Consider the following 16571-nt stretch of genomic DNA (forward strand, 5'->3'; position numbering starts at 1 on the left):
CAATCCTGTATTTCAAGCACCGTTTTCATCCTGCAGTAGCTTTGGTGTGGAGGTAGATTATAGGTGTAACTACTGCCCTTTTCCCTTTTTTTATCTTTCTTTTCTCTTGACAGCAGCTACCTGAATGATATTTCCATAGCAGCACAGAGTGCAGCAAATGTTGATGTATTTGAAATTGAAATGGCCAGAGATAAGGGTAAAACATGAAGTACTTGCAGAATCTGAATATTTGCCCCTTTCTTTTTTTGAGGGGGGAGGTTGTTAAAATCAATGGGGAAATCAAGCTGCCTTTGTAAAAGAGGGTCTGTGTGCCTTCTAAGAAGGTGTGTTCTAGATCACAGAATCATAAAAGAACAATTCAAAAGCTGTTCAATACTGCCAGTTCTTATCATAGGTTTAGAAATTGAGCATGTATTATAGCAAAGTGTACTGGAGCTCATCCAGTATAATTTTTAAGGCCTCCTGTGTATATAACCAGTGTTTCTGGAGAATAAGCTGCTTCAGGGGAGTAAGAGGCTAAGGGGGGGAAAAAGAAAACATTCTGCTGCTGGGCTAATCCAGAGTTTTCTTTTCACGTAGCCTGATTCTTCCCACTTCCTTCTTTTCTTGCTTTCTCATTCTTTCTTAAACACTCACAGTCTACAAAACAGGGAGGGATATCAGGACCTTGTGAAGGCAGAAGAAGAAAGCATTTATATGCTGAATTTGAAGACTCAGTCCATGAAATATTCTTTAAGCCAGTATGTGGATTGAGCAGTGTGCAGGACTTCTTCAGGACTGGGACTTCCCCTCGCCTGTTGCTTTTTATTTTCCTTCTCCATCCTTATAGCAAGATTTCTGTTCCCAACAGATTTGTTCTACATTCTGTTCTCTCAGTATAAACGTTTTGATTCATGGAATCACAACAGTATTCCCAAAGTCCTATAAAATTATTTTAATGATTCCAAATATAATTGCATGAAGATGAGGGAAGATACAAAGCAGCAGGGAGGAGGTTTGGTATTCTTCCTTGCTGGGAGGATTGTCTACGTATGCAGCCACTTGCCCTAAGTCACTTTTGGTTTCTCCTTCTGCAGATAATTACTCTTCTTTATGTCACAATTACTGTTCTTTATGTCACTGCCACTCAGCTGATCTGAGTTCTTTCTTTTCCCTGGAACTGTCCCACATATTCATGTCCTGTCAGGGCCTTGTGCTTTTCCGCATTCTGACAATTTTCCTGAGTGTCTCTTCCTAATCCAGTATCTCTGCTTCTTCCTCGTTCCTTTCAGCCCACGGTGTTTTTAGTTAATCTCTTCACACACTGCTCTATTCCAGCATTCCTCAGGTGTTCTCTGGAGCTTCCTGTAGTTCTGGCTGTCCTCCCTGTTCACGAGAGGAGCAGTGAGATGCAGCCAGTTGAATGGGGGTTGTTAATAAACCTGGGAGGCCGATAAACCACCCAGAGATAATGATGCATTCAAAACACGGTGAAGCCTTAACTGGTCATTGGAATTCACTGACTTGGGAACATACCTTAAGCCATTAAATACAAATTTTAAAATGCAGAAGAAGACTTGTAATCAAATGTGTGCTAAAGGAATGGAAGAGGCACTGTGCTGTTCTTTGGGATAACTTGTTTCTGTTTTGTTTTATTCAGGTACTCCTATCAATAAACCACCAGTTCTGGGCTACAAGGACCTTAACCTCTTCAAACTTTTTAGGCTGGTTTATCAGCAGGGTGGGTGTGACAATGTAAGTGCTGGATGTTCCCTGAACTAAATATGTCTGTTCATTCATATCTATAAATGGTTGTCCAGGGAAGCTGTGGATGCCCCAGCCCTGGAAGTGTTCCAGGCTGGGTTGGACAGGGCTTGGAACAACCTGGGATGGTGGGAGGTGTCCCTGCCCATGACAAGGGGCTGGAACTGGATGATTTTAAGGTCCCTTCCAAACCAAAATGTTCAATGGTTATAAAAGGTTTTGGCTTGTAGCTCTGTTAGATATTGTTCCTTAATGTTCTTATTTAACAAAACCTGTAAACTTAATTTTTTTTTTTTTTTTTTCCACCAAAGATTGAAAGTGGTGCTGTATGGAAGCAAATTTATATGGACCTTGGCATTCCTATTTTGAACTCAGCTGCTTCCTACAACGTAAAAACTGCTTATAGAAAGTAAGTTCTTCTACTGGATAATGGTGAAAACACTTTTCCTGTCTTTTTCCTAGTTGTAGCTTGTGCAATATTCAAGAGGTTTTTGGTAGTTATAGACAGCACTTGATATTCTTCAGTTAATGAACAGTTCTGAGCATTTTCCAGTGCTGATGTGGAGAAAAGGAGGGAGCAGTCAGGGCTGGAAGTTCCTGTTGCTGCAATACATCAGAATTCTGCTCATTTTTTTACCAAGAAACTTCCACTTTGCTCCTGTGCTGATGGCCTTTCAGAGTACACCAATGAAATTTATAAAATAAACTTTGGCAGATTCAGTCTTGCCAGTTAAGGCAATTAACAGTAATAGACTCATTAATCTTTAGATCTCATGCATTGAGGAGAGTTTTATACCAGTTGCTTTAATTTCATGAGAGGTGTTGGCTGAAAAAAGACATGTTTCAGATTGTATATTTACATATAATCTTTGCAGAATTTGTAGAATAATGGCCCTAGGGCTTAACTGTGTGCATTGCTATGGTGAATGTGAGAGTAATTAAATAGTAAAATCATTATTTACATTGACCAAATGCATAAATCTTTTTTTTCTGACCCTCGTTTTCAGCTGTGTTGTAACTTTTGAATTGGAAACCTTTCAGGAATGACATTTTTCAAGCTCATTTTCTAAATAAAAACTGTCTTTATTGTTTATCCTCCTGGAAGTTTGACAAGAAACAATTGGGCTTTTTGAGTAAAAGGGAAGAATGAGGTTCTCTTGACTCAAACCTAAGGAAATTTGGAAATAGGGATGACTAATGACTCAACTCATGTTAATGTCAATGAAGATGAGAATATTGAGACTCTCTTCAGTGGGATTTGAACTGGGCGCATGTTTAAGGTCTGTATTTTACAGAGAAGAGTGTTTATCCTGGAAAGAGCAATTGGTAAATGCATACTTGGTTGCTGTTACAGTGGAAATAATGATGATGTTGTTTGGACACATGAAAATGTGTTGTGACAGTGATAGTGTGTTGTAACTTGCATATTAATTCTTTGAGGAATAAGCTAATTCATACCTCTCTCACCTATAGCTGCATTAGAGTGTGCACAGGCAGTTTCCAGAGAACAAGTCCATGCATGGCATGACTGTCATGAATTCTTAACTGGACGGGGATGAAGTTAAATATGTGGGAAGCACCTCTGTGTATTCATTTTCAGCATTTGACTTGAACTTGGTTCACTTCAAAATCTTCTCTAGCTTTTATATGTTAATTTGCAATTGGTTGGTTGTTGGTTTTTTTGTTTTGTTTTGGTTTTTTTTTGTTTGTTTTCTTTATTATTATTTTCCTGAAGTTACTGAGCAGGAAAATAGGTTTTATGTACGTCAATAAATGGAAAATAAACCATGGAATATAAGTGGGACCTTCCTTGTGTCTGTAGGTACCTTTATGGTTTTGAAGAGTACTGCCGTTCTGCAAACATTCAGTTTAGGACCATCCATCACAATGAACCAAAAGTGGTAGAAGAGACACAGAAACACGTGGAACCAATGGAGGAAAGTGTGAAAGAGGAACAAAAAATGCCCCCAACAGAAGTTAAGAAAGAAGCAGAAGAAAATTTTTCCAGCAGTGAAAGTGAGAAAGAAGAAATTGAACTTAGATCCCCAAGGGTGAGTGGTTTGAAGTGATTTGTGTTTAGTCCTTAACAAAGCCCCTTTCTATAGTGAACAGTTTCCGTAACGAGTTTTCCCTGTGGAGCAGCTGCACGTTGGAATTGTTGCACTTGTACAAGTGTGGAGTTCTGTGAGTGTTAACTGTTAATTATGTTCTACCTGGACACAGAGTCTGGTTTGATTATGCCTTCATATTTCACAGCATGCACGGGATTTGCTCAGGCTCAGTTGGATGTGTTGTGGTTCAGGGATGGCTTGGAGCTGTTCTCATCAGAACAGTGAAACACAGCAGGACAGTCTTGGTTGTGGGTGAGGGTTTCCACAGGCACATGGAACCTGGAGCCTTCTGGCAAGAAACAGGAATATCAAAAACTTGCTGTGGATCTAAGAATCAAAGGAAGACCCATTTCTCTGAGTTGCTTTTTACCACAGTTTCTCTCCTAATAGAAGAAACACTCAAATATTAGAGTACATAGACAAAAGTAGAGGGAGGAACAATTAAGTTTAGCCTTCATTTGTCTTTAAATGCTGTAGAAGTGAGGGTTGTATTAGTAGCTAGATCAAATCAGTGGCCCATCAGCTGGAGGATACTGAGCACCATGAGGAATACAGACAGTACTTTAAAGGTGTTGGAATATGACTGTAGCACTCATTTAATTACTTTAAAAGAACATCTTTTTGTTCTTCAATAGAGTATGACTACTGAAGAACAAGAATTGCTGCTTTTAAATTGTTCAAGTTCTAAAGATTCTGTTTGACTAAAATGTCATTCTGTTGAAGTCCTTCTTGCAAACAGCTTTTCAAGCACATATATGGCCTTATAGATTAATAGATTAAAGGACATGGTGTTAACACAGGTTGAAACTTCTACTGTGTATTATATTTCTGTTTAAATGAAACTGGTTGTTCCAAGCTACATCAGCCTCGGTGAACCACTAGCTTTGTTCTTAGTTTGCTCATTTATTTTTGAGTTCGTTTTTCTTTTTGAGAACGCTCAAAAGAAGGATAAAGAAACGTAAGAATTTTTTGTCTTTTTAATAACTGGCTTTTTGTTCTGACTAAAAAGCAATGATCCTATCAAGAGACTTTTAATAATCAAATTATAACCCTGTGCTAGATCTCTTAAGAATCAGTTGCAGATAGTCCCAGGCAGTAACTGCCTTGAGTACTCAAGGTGCTTTTTAAAAATGGGATATTTAGAGTTTTCTGAAAGCTGACAAATTTCTGCCCTTGATGTCCACAGGTGACTGTCAGAATTGAAGATGCTGAGGGGAAGATGCCTCCCCTCAATATTCCTATACAAGCACTTCAAGTAATATTGCTGTAGGTGAACAAGACATTTTGGCCCTTCCTATCAGAGTAACAAATATTACAGGTCCAAGCAAATGCCCTGAAATCCTCCATCAGTTGATCAGAAACTCAACCTCATTATTCCAAATGAAGCAGATACAAAAACATAAATCTTTACTTTTACTATTTTAGAATATTTTTCACTTTTTTGTCATCCCCAGCCTTTCTTTTCTACAGGAGTTGCACGTCTCACTTTTTTGCTGGGATTTGGAGAAGTTATGAAGAAAGCAGGGGACAGGAGTCATTAAACTGATTTTGTTTCTGTTCCAGGGACGAAGAAGACTTGCCCGTGATGCAACCCCTGCTAAAAAAGAGGGTGAAGAGGATAAAACCCAAGAAAAATTAAAAGACAGTAACAAAGAAAACAAAGACGTAGAGGAAACACCTGAGAATGCAGAAAAGAAAGAAAACGAAACTCCGCTAGGGAAGAAAAGCACACCAAAGCAAAAAGAGAAGAAAATCAAAAAACAGGAGGATTCTGATAAAGAGTCAGATGAAGAGGAAGAGAGGCAGAGGGAGAGGTAAACACTAACTTGTATCACCTTCTTTGAGTTTCTGTGTGCCATGATTGAGCTGTTCTCCAGGCAGGAGAACACAGACTTGATCTTACTGAAGTGTGAAAATCAGAAGTCTTATTCACTCATACAGTCAGGGAAGGGAACATTTTATTTCAAGCTTGTAGAGCCTGCTGTACTTTCTGGAAGCATCTTTTTGTGCTCGATTCCAGGCTGTATTTTTCACTGTCATTTTACTTGCCAAGGCTGTGTTGGTGTTTTAGCACACCAATGCCTCCAGACACCAAGCTGACCAGGCTGTGAGTCTGCCAGGTGCTGTGAGGGTGGGAACAGCTTGGGGACACTTCCCTGGGCAGTTGAAACAGAAATGGCAGATCCCTCTTCTCCTGTGCTTTTAAGGGTTTCCTGATGGCTGGTGAAGCTGCAAGCTCCTCGTTTTTGTCAGATTATCAAGGCATCAAAGAGTTTTCTTTAAGCTGTGAGGGTGTTATTTGTCCTCTGAGTTGTTTGCCACAAGATAATTGATCTTTCACTGAAGGCCAACAAATCTATTTCATTAGAAGCAAACCCACAGTCCTTTTTAGTATTTTATTTCTTGCTGACTTTTTCGTAGAGGAACTTCTAAATTATGCTAAATTGTCCCTTAAATAGGGAAGAAATTATATCTAAAAATAGGTTAGATTGTAGTTCTTGAAAATACGTCTGAGTATAAATTTAAACAGTCGCTAAAGGTGTAATGAGAGGTGGATGTCTCTATTAATAAAGAGCTGTGCAGACACTTTTTTAAGCTTGGCTGGACACTTTTGTGATCAAGTTTTTTTTCCAGTGGAATGGTGTTTATGTCATGAGAGGATCGCTGTGATGGCAATTCAAACTCCTGTGCAGTTAATAAACTGTAGCATGTTAAGCCAATTGTAAAAGTACCATTTTTTTCTAAAGAAGGTGTCAAAATCAAATATTTCAGAAACTGAAGTTAGTTTTTCCTATGCTGTTTAGGAGACACACACTGAGTTAACTTTTATTCCTCTTCGTATTATCAAAATATCGAGTTTAAAAATAATCTTTAAACTTTGAGGTAGTTGTATGCTTTATAAATTGTGTTTAAATTTTAATAAAACTTTCTGGATATTTTTGGCACTTAGCCCTATTCTCCCTAAGTTCTGTTCTTGATTTAAAAAACCTGTTTCTGAGCAAACTTCAGAGACAGGACAGGGTACAGAAAATTAATTTCTTTTTGCAGCCTTTTTCTACCTGAACTACTCTCTAAATTTTACAATATGTTTGTCACTAATTCATGAATTTTAAATACATTTTACTGCAGGGAAGAAATTGAGAACAAAGGAGAATCAGAAGGTGAAGAAGATGAGGAGGACACAGAACCCTGCCTGACTGGAACCAAAGTGAAAGTAAAATATGGACGTGGAAAGACTCAAAAAATTTATGAAGCCAGTATTAAAAGCACAGAAATTGATGATGGAGAGGTTTTATATTTAGTTCATTACTACGGTTGGAATGTAAGGTGAGGATAACAAACTGCCTTTCATTTCTTTGTTCAAAGGCTTATTTGCAAAAGAAATTTTTATTTTTAAGGAAATAAAGTGAGAGATGGTCAGTGACATGGCTCCATATTGAATTATCAACATAACAGGCTCTGACTTCTTCACTTCTCAATGTTGGTGATTCTGTTCATGGTGTTGCATTGAAATGTCAGAATATAGTTGTGTTTTTCCAAGTGTCCATCTGCCTTAGTAATCCTCACCCCTTCCAGGAATGTCCCTGATATTTATTGTGTCTATCGGCGTTAGCACTAGCAAACTTTCCTTTAAGGGAGCCATTGATAATGGTGAAGATATTTACAAGTAATGTATTCAGCATTGGAATTTTGGCAATAAAATATGTTCTTGTATTGAATGTTAACTGGGATTGTAAAAATGCTTCTCCTGGCAGCCAGTCTCTATAGTACTTTATATACTTCTGGTATATAACTTGTGGTATTCCAAATCCATAAGCAAATTTCTTTACGTGGCAACATGAAGTTTGAGTCTGGCAATATTCCCCAAATATTTACAGGTTCACTTTACCTTATTAATACCTTCAGGAGGTTTTGTGGAGCATCAGTGTGCTTGTGCTTTTCAGGATCTCATCCAGTTTGTTGCCATAATCAAAAAAAAAAAAGAAAAAGTACATTTTCTTGCTGAGGTATGGTGTGGTGAAAACTGTCTTATGTGTATGATGTGGAATAACTGATACTTTAGAGCTGACTCAGTCTCCTGAGTGTTCCAGTGAGAGACAGGGAGGTTTGTACCCTAATTCCCTCATCCCATAAGGTTTTTTTTACAGACTGGAAATGTCATTCAGCTTTCTAAGGCCAGAATACTGCATGATTTGTAATACATGCTCTGCTATCATGGAATGGTTTGGGTTGGAAAGGAAAGCCCATCTCATTCCACCCTCCTGCCATAGGCAGGGGCCCTTCCACTATCCCAGGGTGCTCTGAGCCCCATCCAACCTGGTGTTAGCCTTTTCCTACCTCATTAATAAATACGTTGTGTTAATTCAAGTCTTTTACTCCTCATATTCAAACAACATTTTTATGTGCAGTGATAACAGCATGGTTTCACTCCCTTGCAGGTATGATGAATGGGTGAAAGCTGATCGGATTATCTGGCCAGTGGAAAAAGGAGGACCAAAGAGAAAACAGAAGAAAAAAACAAAAGTAATAACTTCAATGAGTTTGTTGCAGTACTGTATTTAGTGACTAGCACTGTCCCTGTTTTTAAAAAAACCAAAAAGTTATTCAGGCCACAGTCTAGTTTTTTAATAGAGCATAAGGTTTGATAATCAGCAGTGAAACATTAATAAAAATCCACTATTTCCCCTGCAGAATAAAGAAGACGGTGAAAAGGATGAGAAGAAGGACGAGGAGAAACAAAAATCCAAGCGTGGGCGGCCCCCTCTGAAATCCACTCTGCCATCCAACACGTCGTGCAGCCTCCCCAAAACGCCCAGCAGCGAAGGTAAATGCGGCTCCAGGGGTGCAGGAGCGGCCGTGCTCCCCAGCGGGAGCCCAGGCTGCTGGGGTGGCCTGGAGCTGCATGTGAGCCCGGAGCTCCCGCTCCGCCCCTGGGGGCCGGCACCGCCGGGGCTCGGCGCTGCTTCCTCTCCATACAAATTAATTCTTTCGATTTTAATTTTAGCAACACCTCGCAGGCAGACCAGACGTAGCTCAGGAATGTTTGATTCTGATAGAGGATCAAACGGTGAGTGATCTCAGCCCTGTGTATGCTTTGGAGGCTTTTTCAGTACCTTTTTGAAAAGAAGTTTGGTTTTTTCAGTTGGTTTTTTTTTTAACTTTTTTTTTTGTTTTTGTTTTTGTTTTTTTTTTCTTTCTCCTTGTAAATTTTATTGAGTAAGCAGTTGAGCTGACACTGCTGAGGAGCACAGCTTGCTCACAGAAGAGCAGTGACTGTACAAGTCATCCCATGTTCTTCAGCCAGAGCCTTTCAGTCCTGAACAGACCAAATCCAGTGCTATAATGATAGTCTTTATTGTGCTAATTAAGGCCTCAACCTCAATACTCCATCATCCAGCAGAGCTGTTAATTATACACAAATGGCAGCACATCTTTGGTGTTTCTAAGCCTCTGAACAAGAACTGAAGTGAAATCACTGTCTCCTTTTAGTACAGGTCCCTGAGTAATCTTCTGGTGATGTACTAATGCTTGCTCTCTGTGTGGTGCATCATTTGTACAAAAGTTTCACAATGGAATGTCCATATTGGGGTTTAGAAGGTTTTTATTTTTGGGTTGGTTTTTTTTTCTCTGCATGGAGGGAAGTGTTGTTTTTTGGTTTTGTAGTGTCACATGGGAGAGGCAATATCCATGGGATATTTTTTGCTGCAATAAAATGTAGTTCATTTGTATTGGATCATTTGGGAAATAGTAGGAAATCATACACTTTAACTAAACCACCTGAGTTAAGAGCATCATCCAGATGCTTCCTGAACTCTGACAGCACCACCAGTACTGCAGTTTCATAGAAATTTTAGGCAAAAATAAGAACTTTAGCAAGTGTGTTGAGTAATGCAGGATTTTTAAAGTTTAAAATTATTACTGTAAACTAATGTTAACACCCTAGATTACCGAATGCAGGGGTTTTTGTGAGGTTCAAATAAAAAGTCATGCTGCAATTATTTAGGGTGCTGTTTGCTTCTTTTTAAAATTTTTTTAGACTCTGGCACATCTGACAGTGAAGCAGATGAGTCATCTGAAAAGAATTTGAATGAAGAATTTTCTCCAGAAACTTCAGAACTGGAAAAAAGTGAAAAACTCCGTGATGAGAAGCTGGATGAGGAAAACCCAAAGATTTCTCATGTTCTGAAGGAAAACGACAGGACTCAAGTACAGCCACTAGAAACACTGAAACTGGAAGCTGAGGAAAATGAACAAATTGTTCAAATTTTTGGAAATAAAACAGATCAAATGGAAGAAATCAAAAGAGAGGCTGAAAAATCACCTAAGGGAAAAGGGAGAAGGAGTAAGACAAAAGACCCTTCATTGGAGAATGCGAAGATTGCGCCAGGAAGCCAGGAAGAGGTGGCGAATGAGTCTCTTACAGAGCCTGAAAGATTAGATGTGTCTTCCTTGGACTGTAAAGACATTTCCAGCACTACTGAAAGTGAAACAGAACCCTCCACAAAAGATAAGAAGCTTTTGAAAAGGAAAACTTTGGAACAGGCATCACCTGAGAAGAGAAATCGGCGAGAGAGTGAGATGGAAGTGCCAAATATTGTCTCTGAAGAGAGGACCAATGAATGTACTGGAGCAGAGGAATGTAGAGGGGTGAATGCTGAGGAGTCCCTCCGAACTGAAAACGAGGAGATGCCGTCCCTGGTGGCAGAATCGGTTCCGCACGGTCCGGAGCCGAGGAATGACAGCTTCCAACGTCCGGCTGAAGCCAACGAGAGCGTTCCCTTGAAAGATGAGGATGACACAATGCCTCAGATTGGTCCTGAAACCTTGCTGTGCCATGAAGTAGACCTAGATGACTTGGATGAGAAGGAGAAGAGCAGCACTGAAGACACAATAGCAGAAAAGCCAGACCCCAGTGCTTCCAATTCTGCCCCCTCTGCCTTAGCCCCCAGCATCCCCTCGAGCTTCCCGGTGGCCTCTCCTCTGGCCCTCAGCCAGGACGAGTCACGCAGCATCAAGAGTGAGAGTGACATGACCATCGAGGTGGACAGTGTGGCAGAAGAGTCTCAAGAGGGGCTCTGTGAGAGCGAGTCTGCCAATGGATTTGAAGCCAGCACCACGTCGAGCAATTGCAGCATCGCCGGGCAGGAGAGGGAGATGGGAGAGAAAGGTGAGCGTTTCCTGGAGGGCTCGCTCCCTGCTCTGATCGTTGCTGAAGGTGGCTTGAGACTGGTGTCACTTGGCTAAAAATTGCTGCTCTGTTTCATCTGCGGGTTACAGATTTGCAGAATGGTTTGGGTTAGAAGGGACCTCAAAGCCTGTCTTGTTCCAGCTTCCTTCCATGGGCAGGGACACCTTCCACTATCCCAGGTTGCTCCAAGCTCAGTCCAGCCTGTCCTGGAGCACTTCTCGGGATGGGGCAGCCACAGCTCCTCTGGGCAACCTGTGCCAGGGCCTTAGTAGCCTCACAGGGAAGACTTCCTTCCCAATATCCCATCTAACCCTGCCCTCTGGCAGTAGGAAGCCATTCCCCTTGTCCAGTCTCTCCTTGCCCTTATGCCAAGTCCCTCTCCAGCTCTCTTGCAGCCCCTTTAGACCCTGGAAGGGTCTCTAAGTTCTCCCCAGAGCTTTCTCCTCTCCAGGCTGTAAACAGCCTCATCTCTCTTAGCCTGTCTGGTTTTAGATTTCTTTGTTGCTTATAAAAAGAGCTTTTTAGTAGCAGAAGTATTTGTGGTGTCTTATATTTTATTTTTTATTTTTTTCCCCTCCTCTCATAGGTCAAAAACGACCCAGTGACAGCAATAGTGGAACACTGGCAAAAAAGCAAAAGCGAACTCCAAAGCGAACCAGTGCTGCAGCCAAAAATGAAAAGAATGGAACAGGTATATTCCTGCAGGGAGAGGAGGGGGATGGTTATCCTGGCCTGTAAAGATGTGTAAGAAGCTACTGTTCTCATGTTACAAACAATTTCCAGTGGATGGGGCTTCCCTCTCAAGGTTTTTCATTTTTATTCATCGCAATTATTGGTGATAAACTGGAGGGGAGTTTAAAGCTCTGCAGTGTAACTGGGAAATCTCTTGCCTGTTTTATATGACTTACTTAGGAAAAATATCTAAATTATTATTTATATTAGCAGCTAGTATGTATTTACCATTATGCTGATTTTTAAATATTGGAATTATTATGAATTTGGCAGAGGGTACATTTAAAGTCTTAAAACAGGTGTTTCTCCTGGGGAAAAATCACCATTTTTGAAATATAGAAAAGTGTTGCATGCTAAAGAAAAGCTTTTTATCCAAAGGGATCTTGTCTAATTTTTCTCTTAAGCATCTATTTTATAACTTACTGTGGAAATCTGGATTTTTCTGCTTCTGTAGCTCATTTTTTCTGAGAATCACAAAGTGGTTTGGGTTGGAAAGGACCTTAAAAATCATCTTGTTCCAGCTCCCTGCCATGGGCAGGGATGCCTTTCACTATTCCAGATTGCTCCAAGTCCCATCCATCCTGGCCTGGAACACTTCCAGGGATGGGGCAGCCACAGCATCTCTGGGCACCCTGTGCCAGGGCCTTAGCATCTTTATAATAAAGAATTTCTGTCTAAGATCTCATCTATCCCCTGCCCTCCCTCAGCTTAAGGACATTCCCTCTTGTCACAAAATTTTTGACAGTCATTGCATGACTGTATCAGTGGTTTTGGCTTTGTGGCAACACTGTTATATTTTTAAATATCAAACTAAAATACTAATTATCTGACTTACACTATTCAGATATATTTAACATGCCTGTGGAAAACCTGGCAGTTATTGTGGGAATCTAAAATATTTCAATATATGAGCTAAAATTTTTCTGTTACATGTTGAACTTCTGTTGTTTAGTCATGTTTCAGAATTGTTCCTTTAGATGTGTAAAGCAGTTTGACAACTAAATACAATCATGTGCTACCTACCCATAGTAATACAGGTTTAATCTTTAAGAAAGGGATTTTAATGTCTGCTTTATATTAGAAAGCTAAAATAGGTGATGGAAGACAGTTTATCAGTGCTGTAATGTTCTAATTTTGTTAAGTTTATTTATTATTTCTGTACAGAATTTTGGCTATTAATTTTTCACTAGGCCTAGTCAGCCCTTGAATTCTCCTGCATCAGCCATGATTATTACACTTGAGAGTTCAGTGCATGTTGTGTCTGATCAGGTTATCCATGGAATCTGAGATCATTATTCCTTGGTTGTGTTTTGTGACCACCTTAGCAAGAAACAGCAGGGTTTTTAAATCATTGCTTCTTTACTGTAACCCCAGTTTTTTAAATGTCAAGGTGAAGGTTTTAAGTCCAAATCAATTCTTTTTCCTGCAGGACAAAGCAGTGACAGTGAAGATCTCCCTGTCCTGGACAGTTCCAGTAAATGTACTCCTGTCAAACACATCAATGCATCCAAACCACAGAAGATTTCCCGCTCCCCTGCCAGGGTGATTTCTCCTCACATCAAGGATGGAGAGAAGGACAAGCACAGGGACAAGCACCACCACCAGAATGCTTCACCCAGAGTGTACAAATGGAGCTTCCAGCTCAGTAAGGATTCTTGAAATGATTTAATTACAGGGAATTTGTGAGAAAATTTGTTCTGAAAGAAAAACATGGAAATTTTGGGATTCTAAATTAGGTGTGGGCCTTTTCTGGCACAGTTATGGAAATGTGTTATCATCCATTCTGTGTCTTACATGCTCTTAAGAACTGCATTCATTTGTTTAAAATCACCTTGACAAAGCTATTTTTTCTTTTCTTTCCACTTGCAGATGAACTGGACAATATGAGCAGCACTGAAAGGATCTCCTTCCTACAAGAAAAACTCCAGGAGATAAGAAAATACTACATGTCCTTGAAGTCAGAAGTAGCAACCATAGACAGGAGAAGGAAACGATTAAAAAAGAAAGACAGAGAAGGTGAGGTTGAGATTTGCTTTATGATTCCCATGAGGGGTTAATTTGTTTGGAAATGCATACCTCACAGCAATTTAACTTTTAATTGATGATATTTTAGAAGAAAGGAAAGTGTTACCATCTGTTTGTGTATGTATTTAGAAGGAATATTTGTGGCTTTTTGGAACTTGAACCTGACAGAAACGTTTGCTGACTCTTTTATAACTGTGTAGTAGAAACTTGGACTTCCCAGTGCAAGTATCTCCATCAGACTCATCTGAGTTACTTTTTCAATAACTTGGGAAGACTAATCCTGTGTCTGTGAATACAGCAGGGAAAGCAGTTAGCAAAATCTCTACATCAGTATTTTGTGCCTGTGCTGCTGCTTTGATGTCTTGTACACAACCTAGGAACCAAGGAAACCTTCCTTGTGAGCTGTACTTTGACAACCTAATGCTGATCTGTTGTTCTGTGTGTTCAGTGTCCCATACAGGAGCATCCATGTCATCTGCTTCCTCAGACACTGGAATGAGCCCCTCATCATCCTCTCCTCCCCAGAACGTGCTGGCTGTGGAGTGCAGGTGATAAACATTTCTCTGCCTTGCCAGCAGCTCGCTGCCATGGACATAAACCCTGAAATTCAGCCACAGAAAGCACTCAACTGGTCGGACATTGCCAAGTATATCCTGTACACACTTCCACTGCTGGACTGTACCTGTTCCCCGCTCCTACCCTCTTCTTTTGTTTAATTTACTGTTCAGAGAACTTAAGCTCATTGGTAACTGAAGGTTTGTAGGCACAACGTGACATCCTTGTCATTGTGTTTGTTTTTGTTCCTTGTTTGTTTCTTTTTGTTTTGTTTTGGTTGTTTTTTTTTTTTCCTAACACAGAGGAAGGGCACTTATCAAATTTGCAAAGTTATGTCCAATGAAGCATTCAGGTGTTCTAGGGTGATCTTAAAAAAAACAAAAAAACAAAAAAAAACCAAAAAAAAAAAACCACAAAAAAAAAACCAGCAAGTGCACCAAGCAGACATCAGAGTATTATCCAAAAGAACTGAGTAACTGCTGCACTTTCACCGAGCTGTGGGTAACTCTTGGTGAGTAGTTCCTCTTTGTGGAAGCACTTGCTATACAGAACTGCCAAAGTATGTGTTCAGCAATGTGCCCAGTTTTAAAGCTGTAAATGGGACAAAATAAATTGTGAAAGGAAGTGTAGTTGACTGAAAACTACAGTTGTAATGAGTCTTCCACTTTTTATAGGATTTTTGAGCACACAATTATGCAAATGTTTTAATGTTTATTAATGTTTACAGTGGAATTGTGAATAGGTTTTCAGTGGACTATCTTATCCCTTGACAAAAATATTTTGTCTTTTTTCTATGTAATTTCAGAGTTTTTATTTTGTTACAAAAAGACGAAAAATGAAATATATAACAACAATGAAGTTATTTAACAAGATTTCTAAAGCTGAAATTTTTGTGTAAAATAAGGTATCTTGCAACTTGTTAAATATATTTATTCAGACATTGGATGTTGTATTTTTATGTATTTTTTAAAATATTAATAAAATTGGAAAAAAAAAATTCTAGGTTAGTTCACTCTTTGGACAAAACATCCTTATCAGTTCTGGCTCTTCAGGAGGAGTTATCCAGTAGCCAAACCTGTACTTCCAATGGGTCTGTCTACATATCCTCCAACACACAGATCTGCCAGCAGGCATCTGGGTTCAAATAAAACCTGATTTGGAAACTTTGGCAGTCCTAGTACTTAACCTTGTTTGGAGGAACAAAATTTATTGGGTTGCCCTTTTAAGATGCTTTGTCACAAGTTCTTGTGTTTGCTGTACTGCCGAATAAATTTATATCTCCCAAAGTTGAGAGGCACCAATAAAGTAAAAGCAACTGTGTGTGCTCTGCCTGTGGATTGTCCCACGGGCAGATGCAGCTTGTAAATAACTCTTCCAAACCCATGTATTTAAAGCAGTTTGCATATACATTATGTATAAAAAGTGATTTTTTAAACAATTTTTTTATTCATGTTTGTACATTGAAAGGGGGTGTGAGCCCCTTTTTCTGTGTTTAATATGCTGTAGAGTAATAACATAGATGCTCTAGACTGTATATCAGGATATTCTGGTTCCACACAGCAGAAGGTCAGGAGGAAACACTAGTGATGGCATAGCATTACTACAATTGATGTTTCTTGAAATTTCATTTTACAGCATTTGTCAACTTGTGATTCCAATTCCTTCCATTTTCGCAGAAAATTAAAGAAAAAGTACTCTTGTAAATGCACTTTTTCTGTCTTTTCTTAAGCAAAGCAGAAGTATTTCAATGTAAGATAAATATGGAGCTCACTAGACAGCGCTAATAAAGGCCATGTTTTAAACATAGGCTTTATATTCTATTTTTATTTAAGTGATTGTTCTTGTAAATGTCTGGACTTTACCCTAAATAGGAAAGTTAATCTCCATAAATTACTGTAAAGACTTTTTTCAGAGCTAACTTTTACTTGTTAATCTTCGAATAGCTACGAATAAAAAGCAATACTCATTTAAAAGGAAGTAACACGGGTCACATGTTTTTACAGAAGCAATCTAAAATCCAGAGAAATAAGAGGATTAATGACATCTTGTGCAGATCTCTGATATCTAACCTGTGTGCACACTGTGAGATCTTAAACAGGCACAGAGGATGGAGGAGCTGCTGCCCTGGCCTGGATGTTCCCCTCGTGTGTTCTCAGCTGACTGCTGCTCCTGTCTCTTAGGAATGTTTAAAACCCTGCTTGGAAGGCTCCAGGTAT

General features: G+C 39.5%; 1 protein-coding gene across 3 annotated transcripts in view; it reads left to right on the plus strand.

Annotated features, from left to right (window-relative positions):
• The window catches only part of ARID4A (AT-rich interaction domain 4A), a 47247-nt gene extending 31086 nt beyond the window's left edge, over nucleotides 1-16161 (plus strand). For 2 of the 3 annotated variants that reach the window (XM_068192100.1, XM_068192101.1), the window contains 13 exons: nucleotides 1640-1734; nucleotides 2055-2152; nucleotides 3566-3794; nucleotides 5418-5668; nucleotides 6984-7181; nucleotides 8294-8378; nucleotides 8547-8679; nucleotides 8860-8922; nucleotides 9892-11022; nucleotides 11630-11734; nucleotides 13205-13420; nucleotides 13645-13791; nucleotides 14249-16161. In XM_068192100.1, the coding sequence (XP_068048201.1) occupies nucleotides 1640-1734; nucleotides 2055-2152; nucleotides 3566-3794; nucleotides 5418-5668; nucleotides 6984-7181; nucleotides 8294-8378; nucleotides 8547-8679; nucleotides 8860-8922; nucleotides 9892-11022; nucleotides 11630-11734; nucleotides 13205-13420; nucleotides 13645-13791; nucleotides 14249-14352 (2855 nt within the window). In that variant the 3' untranslated portion in view covers nucleotides 14353-16161. The remainder of the gene's footprint in view (nucleotides 1-1639; nucleotides 1735-2054; nucleotides 2153-3565; nucleotides 3795-5417; nucleotides 5669-6983; nucleotides 7182-8293; nucleotides 8379-8546; nucleotides 8680-8859; nucleotides 8923-9891; nucleotides 11023-11629; nucleotides 11735-13204; nucleotides 13421-13644; nucleotides 13792-14248) is intronic. The other variant, XM_068192102.1, reaches the window with a different exon arrangement.
• The last annotated feature ends 410 nt before the right edge of the window (nucleotides 16162-16571 follow it).

This window comes from Anomalospiza imberbis, chromosome 6, assembly GCF_031753505.1.
Source record: "Anomalospiza imberbis isolate Cuckoo-Finch-1a 21T00152 chromosome 6, ASM3175350v1, whole genome shotgun sequence".
Lineage (NCBI taxonomy): Eukaryota > Metazoa > Chordata > Aves > Passeriformes > Viduidae > Anomalospiza > Anomalospiza imberbis.